We start from the raw sequence: 11,296 nt of genomic DNA, 5'->3' as shown, positions 1-11,296 counted from the left end.
ACTGGAGCAGTTTGCTCATGAGGAGTGGGCCAAAATACCTGTCGAGAGGTGCAGAAGTCTCATTGACAGTTCAGGAATCATTTGATTGCAGTGATTGCATCAAAAGGTTGTTCAACAAAATATTAAGTTAAGAGTACCATCATTTCTGTCCAGGCCTATTTCATGAGTTCAATTTTTTTTAATTCTGTGGAAGCAGGGTTGAAAAGCAATGTCTGACTTTCATTTGTTCATTTTCAAAGATTTTTAATATATTATTACTTTTGTCAGATTCAAGTTATTTCTGTGATCACTGTGGGTTTTTCGTTCATTAAACGAGGGGTACCAACAATTATGGCCACTTGTGTATGTTTGTTCTGGAGCACAGTATGTGAAATCTCTGCTTGCAGTACAACTGGGTGTTTCTTCTGGCTTTCACTCCTCCTTCCAAAATGTTGCCAATCGCAGATCAGCAGCATCTGAGACAGCTAGATAAGCTGCCAAGCTGTGATTGGCGGCATTTGGGAAGGAGGGGTGAAAGCAGGGATTTCACACGGTGTGCTTCAGAGAAACAAATATGAATATCTCTGTAATTAAGTGACACAATGCAAAATGGAAAAAAGAGGCAGACTCAGTAGAGCTCTGGGATGTTTACAGGGCATTTAATTCAATATCTTCAAGCAAGTGACAGGTCCTCTGTAAATAATAAAGTGCATGATCCTTCTTATTTACTATACCTTATGTAATATACCTTTACGATTACTGCTTAAAGGAAATCTGCCAGTAGGTTTTTGCTATTTAGTGTGAGAGCAGCATAATGTAGGGGTAGAGACCCTGATTGCAGGGATGTATCACTTATTATGCTGTGTACTGCAGTTGCAATAAAATCTGTGTATTATCAGCAGGAAATTATCACTGCTTAAGTTTTGAAGCAGGACTAAAAGGCTGACAGCTTAGTGGATGGAAGAGAAGAAACGTGCACTATGCATACTGTAATATCTACACTGATGCCAATATTAGTTAACTAGATAATTTTGGCTTAGAAAATATGTGGTGGGATTCGTGTACAACAACCAACCTGTGCTAGAAAATAAGAACTAAACAGGTTTCTATAGGTGATACATTACATTTTTGCCTGCTTTACTTATCATACATATAGATCAACTGTAGGCACTAGGAAAGCCATTCAATGAAGCCTGCAGTACTTTGTAATTCAAGTGACCTAATGTCTGCCTCCAGAATTATTCAGTCTGTTCAATGGTTACAGTCTTACTTGGTAGAAGGGTTATGACTAATGAAATTAATGCGGAGCCAAAAAAATGAAGTAAAAAGAAAGGGGGAATTGATAAAGAAACACAGCACATAAATGATTGTACAGACACATAAGAGCTTTAATGGAACAAGCAGAAAAGCAGACCAAAATGATTTTAAGACAGAAAGGAACCCTATTACCCATCAGGCCAAGCATTTGGGAACCTGTCCTGTTCTGAGCAATAGAAACTCAATCATCTCAAAAACAATGATAGAAACCCATTTAGGGGCCATTTTTAGCTTGTGGAAAAGAATATTAAACTATGGCTTTTTCCACAGTAACCTTCCAGCATTCAGTGCTCTATGGGTTTAAGAGACTCTTTCTGCAGAGCACAAAAACATCTTCCCTACATGGCAAATAAATATTTGGTCATAAAACTACACACACACACATATATAGAAAAAAAATACATGAAAAATTAACAAAAATCTCTTCTTTGGCCACGGCGTTGGACCCTTTGATAAGTACAGTACATTAATTCTGCAGAGATCCATTGTACCTTGATACATAGGTCTAGCAATCACTGACCCAGTTCTTCTAATGATTTAAATAAGGAAAGAAAGGTGTAATGACCAATGTTTTACTATAGTGCTCTGACCAGGCTATATAAAGTGTCCTAGCATACCATAATCTAGTGCAATAGTGCCTCTGACGTGCATGAACCTGGACCCTAATGCAGAACAGTCTCCTACAGTACATGCCGATGCATAGCAGAGGAGGTGCAACTACAGGGCATCGCCATCTCTGAAGCCAGTCACGTACTAGGGAACCACTGCGGTAGCACAAGCTTAGGATATACCACAATCCTGATATCATAGACTTAAATAAATAAAAAGCACAGAACGCCAGCACAGAATATAGCAAAAAAAACACCAAAACCACAGCAAACATCATTAAAACTATCAGCTGCAAATAATACTGTGATGAACCAAAACACTCAAATATATCATACAAAAAAAAAATCCATAAAGGACTATACATGATTATTAAGAGATCCTATTTGTTCTTTAAGGCTTTATTTTATTAAAAACGGCTATTTTCTCAGCTCTTCCCATGTGCTTAAGCTGCCTCTACCTTCATTCCAGGTAAATAATTGGGTCTCGCCCCAAGATCCATCACATTGAGCTGTAAACATACTGGATAATAAAGAGATGAGGGTTTTATTTGTAGTGCCTAAGACGGATATTGGGACATCAGAAGAACACAAAAACACAGCAGCACATTAATATGCATAGTAAACCACGGTGCTAGGAAACATCTACGTTACATGGTAAGCCGAGATTTTTCCAATACTTTTATAGAAATGTTTCTTCTCCCTAACATAAATAATGATGTGGTTTGGCTATTGTCGGCAGATACGTAGCAATCAAGTAGACTAGCACAATGAACCAGACCGTCCTTCTCACATCTATATTCTCCCCTACACATCTCCTGCCTCACATCCCGGCGTCTCATCAGGAAGGCAGCTACTATTCCTAGGACATCGCACATCTGGTTGAAGACAAAGGTAAGGTGTCCCAAACTGAAGGCGTAAAGAGAAGTTGAGATGATGGATACCACGTGCCACCCGTCTAGCAGTTTCTTACACATGATGTACAATTCACAGGAGACGTGACTTCTATCTATAAGGATGCAATGGTGAATTCCAGAATGCTTCCAGTGTTAGAGGTCTGAGCGATTTAAGATCAATGAGGATTTATTTACACGCGCGAGATGAATGCAAGGCTGAGACTGCCAGGGATCTGAATGGTTTCTAAAGCAAGGGACGATGGGTTAAATGGGAAAGTGACAGGAAAGATGTGCTTGGCATCCATTAGCAGCTGAGGGGCGTCTCTTCGGTCCCTTAGACGCAGCTGAAAGTTAAAAGACAAAGTTATAGATTTCACTTATTAAAAAATATATGTATATTTATTACCATTATGCTTTACTTAAATAGAGTCATCATATTCCGGATATATATATATTATACACACACACACACACACACACACACACACACACAATTTCACTCTTTTCTGAAAGGTGTTTGGATACAATGATCTAGCACAGGAGTGGGCAATTAATTTTTCAGAGGGGCCACATTAGAGACTGTCTGTTGTGGAGAGCCAAATCAATAGGCTGAAATTAATTCTGCTCAATATTAATATTAACATTAATTATAATTATTTTATATTAATATTAATCGTATCACTTAATATTGAGATGAATTCAGTATACTGACATTCCCTATATCCTGCTTGAGCCTCTACACAGTCCCCTATATACTGTAACAGCCCCCCCCCACAAAATGAGCCCCAAGCCTCGCCATGTCCGGCATGAGAGCCCCATAGCCTCGCCATGTCCGGCATGAGAGCCCCATAGCCTCGCCATGAGAGCCCCATAGCCTCGCCATGAGAGCCCCATAGCCTCGCCATGAGAGCCCCATAGCCTCGCCATGAGAGCCCCATAGCCTCGCCATGAGAGCCCCATAGCCTCGCCATGAGAGCCCCATAGCCTCGCCATGAGAGCCCCATAGCCTCGCCATGAGAGCCCCATAGCCTCGCCATGAGAGCCCCATAGCCTCGCCATGAGAGCCCCATAGCCTCGCCATGAGAGCCCCATAGCCTCGCCATGAGAGCCCCATAGCCTCGCCATGAGAGCCCCATAGCCTCGCCATGAGAGCCCCATAGCCTCGCCATGAGAGCCCCATAGCCTCGCCATGAGAGCCCCATAGCCTCGCCATGAGAGCCCCATAGCCTCGCCATGAGAGCCCCATAGCCTCGCCATGAGAGCCCCATAGCCTCGCCATGAGAGCCCCATAGCCTCGCCATGAGAGCCCCATAGCCTCGCCATGAGAGCCCCATAGCCTCGCCATGAGAGCCCCATAGCCTCGCCATGAGAGCCCCATAGCCTCGCCATGAGAGCCCCATAGCCTCGCCATGAGAGCCCCATAGCCTCGCCATGAGAGCCCCATAGCCTCGCCATGAGAGCCCCATAGCCTCGCCATGAGAGCCCCATAGCCTCGCCATGAGAGCCCCATAGCCTCGCCATGAGAGCCCCATAGCCTCGCCATGAGAGCCCCATAGCCTCGCCATGAGAGCCCCATAGCCTCGCCATGAGAGCCCCATAGCCTCGCCATGAGAGCCCCATAGCCTCGCCATGAGAGCCCCATAGCCTCGCCATGAGAGCCCCATAGCCTCGCCATGAGAGCCCCATAGCCTCGCCATGAGAGCCCCATAGCCTCGCCATGAGAGCCCCATAGCCTCGCCATGAGAGCCCCATAGCCTCGCCATGTCAGGCATGAGAGCCCCATATGCTGGACGTGGCGAGGCTATGGGGCTCTCATGGCGAGGCTGAGAGCCCCAAGCCTCGCCATGTCCGGCATGAGAGCCCCGTAGCCTCGCCATGAGAGCCCCAAGCCTCGCCATGTCCGGCATGAGAGCCCCATAGCCTCACCATGAGAGCCCCATAGCCTCACCATGTCCAGCATGAGAGCCCCATAGCCTCGCCATGTCCAGCATGAGAGCCCCATAGCCTCACCATGAGAGCCCCAAGCCTCGCCATGTCCGGCATGAGAGCCCCATAGCCTCACCATGAGAGCCCCAAGCCTCGCCATGTCCGGCATGAGAGCCCCATAGCCTCACCATGAGAGCCCCAAGCCTCGCCATGTCCGGCATGAGAGCCCCATAGCCTCGCCATGAGAGCCCCATAGCCTCGCCATGTCCAGCATGAGAGCCCCATAGCCTCACCATGAGAACACCATAGCCTCCCCACGCCCAGCATGAGACCACAATAGCCTCCCCATGTCCAGTATGAGACCACCATAGCCTCCCCATGTCCAGCCAAGCATCCCATACACATGAAGAAAAAAAAACACCACATACTAACCTCGCTCCCGTTGCCCCGGCACTCTGCCTCTGCTCCTGTCTCCGATGCACTGACTCTCCGCAGTGCACAGCTGAAATGATGTCATTGCGTCAGCTGTCTCACACACTGATTGGTGGAAGAAGGGACCGGAGGCGCCATCTTCCACCAATGCATTCACCACTGTCAGCAACCCGAGGATGCACATAGCAGTGACAGTGGGCGGAGACGACGGACAGGCAAGGGAAGGGCACGGTGCAGCCTGTGGGCAATTGTTTTCAGCCCCTTGGCTGTCTCGGTCTGCGGGAACAGCCAGAGGGCCGGATGTGGCCTGTGGGCCGCACTTTGCCCAGGTCTAATCTAGCATGTAGTTTTTATTCTTAGTAAAGACACTTTTGTAATCCAATAATAATAAATTCTGTAGCACTCTGCTGATGTGCATTTAACCCTTCTGTGTGTGCTTGTCTTCTAGTGCTACACCTTAAAGGGGTTGTCTATGAAGAGAACCTGTCACCATGAAAATGTAGTCCCATCTGCAGGCAGCAATATATAGAGAAGGGGGAGCTCAGTAGATTGATATATAGTTTTAGGAGAAAAGATTCAGTATAACCTGTATTTTTCCATCATGTAACCCTGTGTTCTTTCTGGGATTTTAAGCCCAGTGGGTGGTCGTATTCGTGACTGACATCTGTCTTTGTAGAAGTGTGCATAGAGCGATAGCTGTCAGTCATTGATGTGATCTCTCACTGGGCTGAACATCACAGAAAGAGCAGAGGGTTACATGATTAAAAACAGGTTATAGGGAATATTTTCCCACAAAACTATATATCAATCTACTCAGCTCCTCCTGCTCTATAACATGTTTCCAGCACTTACATGATGACTGGTTGACTGGTTTCATTTATGTAATAACTTGAGCCCAAAGTCAGTCTTCAATGCGTGTTTTTTTTTTTTTTTTTTTACGCTGTGGGCATAAAATATATATAAATCCCATACAGTTTGCTAGAACTGTAATACACAGCTTTTCTTGAGCAGCGAAAAAACGCAGCATTAAAACTCACCAAATACTCTTCGTGGGAACTTAGTCTAAGTGTAACTAAAAGCTCAATTTTCAGTTTTCTTTTGTTATCCCATGTGTAAGCTATTGGGTTCACGATACTTTTAATTGCCATCGAATATACAATGTAACTTTCTACATTACTGTGGACATGAGAGGAAGGAGCCGCACGCCTTACCTGTATGTTACGTATAAAGGATACCAGTACCCGCTCTTCAAATTCATTTACAGGAGTATACAGATTCAACACCTTCACAATCTGCAACAGACAAGGTCTCATGTTATATATGATCTGTAGCAAATCACAAGAAGAAAGCGTCTGGGGGGGTGGGCACAATACGAGAGGCGTTAGCAATAGAAGGGGGCGCAGAAACGTAGCAGGATACAAATATCACTGGTCTAGACTTTATGACTAGTGATGAGCGAGCATGCTCGCTACTCAAGATTTACGAGCATGCTCGGGTGCTCGCCAAGTATCTTCTGCGTGCTTGGGTGCTATGTTTGTGTCACTCTGTGCGCATGATTTGTGACCGTTTGATAGCTTTAATACATGTGAAGAATGCCTGTTTCTTAGGCATTCCTCACATGTATTAAAGCTGTCAAACAGTACAAATCATGTGCATGGAGTGACGAAAGCATAACACCCGAGCACGCTGAATATACTCGGCGAGCACCCGAGCATGCTTGCCGAAAGGGTTAACAGAGCATTCTCGCTCTCATCACTATTTATGACTATCCCACTTACTATTGGGCCGTCCCTTAGAAATTCTACTTATTTCATCTAGTTCCTCCACTACTTGGATATCGCCATCCTTTTTCCCTGCAACATAGGTCTCCATTTGTTTTCACGAGTTGGTCATTTGTACCCAATTACATAGTTGCGCCATATAGCCAATAAATGATAATTTTCGCAGACATATAAACCTGTCTGCTGTAATGTAATAATAATAATCTTTATTTATATAGTGCCAACATATTCTGCAGCGCTTTACAATTCAGAAGTTCATATACAACAGTCATAAGTAACAGTTAAAGATAATACAATAATTAAAGCAAAAAAAAATGTACGAGTAGCACATGCCCCTTGGTTACTTACCTGGGCGGTAGTCAGAGCATTGCACATGGAGCAGATCGCCTCTGCATCCTCATCAGTTTTCTTCTTCACTTGCAGTAATTGTGCAGCCTGAATTAAAGGTTCAAGGGTCTCTTTAGCTCCGCTGTTCATCAGATTCTTGTCACGCAGCCATTCTTCTAGCTGGCTGACATTATACCTGTAGACAAACAAAAGGCCAATATTTTTGTCATCACTGAGTCAATGGAATTCCCTCTCCAAACTGCAGTGGTCTGACCAATGACTCCGGGAGTTATTATTGTCACTACAACTGCCCTTGAAAGCACCATTCATGCACTTCAGTACTTTCAATATGTCAAAAGTGGAGAAGCACTGGTCCAACTGCGGAGGGCGCCAGAGGAAGAAATGACACAAAACTCAATTCTCAAAAATTAGCTGTTAGGCAAAGAAGATTTTAGGTTTGGCTGAAATCAGGCTTTTCAATAACCATCAACAACTACTTTATACAATGTAAAACTAATTAACGCACATATAATCCCATCATATAGTAATATAACGCAATGACCACAGTATTATGGGAACTTTTAACTGCTGAACCATAATAATACAAGAAAATCTTGTAAATTGAGAGCCATTACCCTTCACAGGAAGCTATTTAGGCACTCTATTTTATAGACATTTACTGCATAGTAAGTGAAGCTATACATACTACTAGATACATACACTGCTTATAGGAACCTTTCTACCTCCTGCTGACAATCAAGCTAATTTCTTGGAAAGAGGATTAAAAGGGTTTTCCTGTCAAGGGTTCCCTGGTGAAAAGATGATAACTTGTTGAGTGGTGGGGGTACGGACCAGAGGGACTTGTGACGATCTGCAGAACGGGGATCTTTCATCCCCTCCTCCATTGATTCACTATGGGCTGCTGAGTGGCACCCCCAACTTTTTCTGGCAGCCCTGCAAGGAATGAGTGGAGCGGCCTGCTGCACCATTTTGTAAAGAGGGTAAAAGATCTAATGGATCTCTGCTCGAACTTGCACTGACCGGCAAGATCCGACCGGCAAGATCAGCAGATCCGATCGGCAAGATCAGCAGATCCGACAGGCAAGATCAGCAGATCTGACCGGCAAGATCAGCAGATCAGATTGATCAGCAGATCAGATTGATCAGCAGTTCCAATCAGCAAGTTATTACCTATCCTGCAGATAAGTGATAACTTGTTTTAACTGGACAACCCATCTAAGGAAAAATATAACATTACTAAAACAACTAATGGTAATCCAGGGAAAATATACAAGAATTTAAAAAACCAACGCCGAAACACAAGAAAAAAAAGTGTTTGAGAAGCCTGTGGTTAACACTAATCGCTGAACAAGACCCTTTAGTTCCTGATGACTTTTCTCAGGAAAGATAATAGCAGGTATTAGAATAGTGTAAAGTCTTTGTAGTATGACCCCCTGAGACTCAAGGCTCTGAAGCACTTGTCAGGGAATGTTACCCTTTTGGCTTTGATCAGTTTTTCCCCACAGATATGAAGACAGGTCCTTACATCACTTTAGTCTAAAAAAAAGTTCTCTACTTACCTTATCTGCATGCCTTTGCTCCATGAACACATGTCCTTTCTGAGCAGCAGATTGTTAAGTGTGACAGCGCCAATAATGTAGAACATCTGCTTCACCACCTGTTTGATGAGTTCGGGATCCATACCATGCTGGCACAGGATGGAGTGGAACGTGTTCAGTTGTCTCACTATGGAGTCCAAGGTATACGTTCCTTCATCTGCTATACTGGATGTCCTCTTTCTCAAACCCGTAGGTTTCACCCCGGAGACACCTTGAATGGTCTCATGCTCCAACATCCCAGACACTGAAGTAGACAGAAAGCAAGTTAAATTAGTTAAATTAACTGATCAATATATTTTATTTTACTCACTTATATAGCGGAATTAATTCCACAGCACTTTACAGACATAATCATCGCTGTCCCCATTGGGGCTCACAATCTAAGTTCCTTATCAGTAAGTCTTGAGTGCAGTAGGAAACTCACAAACATGGGAAGAAGATACAAACTCCTCACAAATGTATGAATAATATATAAGCTATGCCACATACTGACCAAGTATATTAGTTTTCTGATTTTCATTTGGTTCAGCAACATAAAATTTGCAATTCACATTAATCTAACATGAGGTCACTTTTCCCGCTGGTCTTGAAGAGGTGGCATGCTAGAGTCAGATGTTCCTGATTCATTAGGAAGCACATACTTCTTCATGAATTTGGTGCATCAAAAAAGTGGCGTGCGTCTCTCCACAAATCCTACTTCAGTCTGGAAACGGCACCACCCATCGTGAATTTGACGAGTGGGAGTTGCCATGCCCCGTCCCAGCTCTGCCCACTCTATCAGAGCTGGGGGAAAAATGGTGTGAGATTGCCAAAAGTTGCAAAATTTTAGCGCAGCCTCACCTTGCATTTTATGCTAGAGTATAAGCATAAAAACTTTGCTGGATCAGGGAAAAAGTGCTCACGTTCTATAATATATTAAAGCGGATCTTTCATCAGACCATGCATTCTATGTAAGGGAAGAATAGTTTGGGAACACAATTACACTTTTATTAGCACAACTAGCACTGTACAAATAGGGGCTGATTCATTATTGCTTTGGCTCCATTTATTAGCCTGCTTTTGTGTATTTGTCACCGGTTTCATTTGCACCTTTTTTAAAGTCACTTTGTTATGTGCTTGTATTTTTTTTTTTTTAATTGTGGGCAAGGTTTTAGGTTTTCCTAATATTTTAGCCCGATTCATCATTTGACTTTTCCAAAAGTCAAATAATTTTTGGCACAAATGTGCTCCAGTGTCCCCCTGTAGTGATTTTAAGTACACCAAGAATTTTTGCAAAATTGTGAGAAATGTGCAGGTTTTTGCACTGTAAAGTCACAAAATATGCAAAAATAAAGACGATTTTTTACTTTGGACAAAATTCCTGAACCGTGTGAGCTACTTGGAAGAGTTAATTGCAAAAACTGGCAATGAATACCGGAAGACAAAAACCGAGGCAAATAAAGAATGGAGGCTATAGTTTATAAACCCACCAAGCTTGCATGAGTATAGAGAACACAGAAGAGACAGCCGTCAGTCGCATGAGCATCTGACAGCCATCTGAGGTGGATACGTACCTTTAGATGAAAGGTTTTTCTTTTCGACCTATTATATTCCCAACACATTAATCTTTTCAGGGCCTAGCATTATTGAAATCTCAGCATTTTCATATTACTCACCGATCATTGGTTGAAGGATATTTTCCAGCACTCTGACCAGCTGCTGATATATCTGAATAGCTAAGTCACTTAATACTTGTCTGTACTCCGCAAGATCGAAATTTGTGAGACAATGTTCATTCTGCCGACTTGAGTTGTGCTTCATAAATGCCTGGAGAGTGGAGGGTAATGGGTAATCAACCAGCTACACTTAGATTTTTCTTTTAATTAAAGATAAATCAGAAAGCTAACTTCATTAAAAATGTATTTTGGAGTAAAAAGAAACAAAAAAGGAAAATGATGAAAAGAGAAGGTGTTGTATAATTTACCCCTTAATGGGGTCTTCTCTGATTCACAACTTATCAGCAACCAACAGAATACAGATAATTCAGCATTCAGCATTATTCAAACCATACTACAATCCACATGGAGCCCTTATGCAAAATCTAGACGTGTGGAGGGACCATCGTCAAGATTGGCGAACTGACCATACTTGTTTTTCTTTTATGCACAGGCTAGGCGGTAAGAGACTGATCGTTGTGGATCCATCACTGGAATTCCACCGACGTTGTTTCCATAGACATTTAATAGAGAGGCACTGTATATGTGTGACAATCGCTTATTAGAAATTAATAAAAATTAACCCCCACAAAAACATATTATGGTTGAAAAAAAAAAAAAAAAAAAGCCCCATCATGTTTAACCAATATGATCATATGAAAATGAAGATCTACATCAAGTATTTGTTATTTCATTAACACTTAAGAAGTAAATGTATGA

The 11,296-nt window shown here is 43.0% G+C and overlaps 1 protein-coding gene across 6 annotated transcripts in view; it reads right to left on the bottom strand.

The window, feature by feature from the left end:
- Positions 1-1,253: 1,253 nt before the first annotated feature.
- The window catches only part of MYO5A (myosin VA), a 183,972-nt gene continuing 173,929 nt past the window's right edge, over positions 1,254-11,296 (bottom strand). For all 6 annotated transcript variants that reach the window (XM_073653024.1, XM_073653025.1, XM_073653023.1 and 3 more), the window contains 5 exons: positions 10,538-10,688; positions 8,844-9,126; positions 7,285-7,459; positions 6,367-6,447; positions 1,254-3,141 (listed from right to left, as the gene is read on the bottom strand). In XM_073653024.1, the coding sequence (XP_073509125.1) occupies positions 2,989-3,141; positions 6,367-6,447; positions 7,285-7,459; positions 8,844-9,126; positions 10,538-10,688 (843 nt within the window). In that variant the 3' untranslated portion in view covers positions 1,254-2,988. The remainder of the gene's footprint in view (positions 3,142-6,366; positions 6,448-7,284; positions 7,460-8,843; positions 9,127-10,537; positions 10,689-11,296) is intronic.

Source organism: Phyllobates terribilis, unplaced genomic scaffold, assembly GCF_046119375.1.
Source record: "Phyllobates terribilis strain yellow unplaced genomic scaffold, ASM4611937v1 Scaffold_11__3_contigs__length_659146591, whole genome shotgun sequence".
Taxonomy (NCBI): Eukaryota; Metazoa; Chordata; class Amphibia; order Anura; family Dendrobatidae; genus Phyllobates; species Phyllobates terribilis.
The sequence above is the reverse complement of the archived record's forward strand: the minus strand, read 5'-3'. Positions and strand labels throughout refer to the sequence as shown.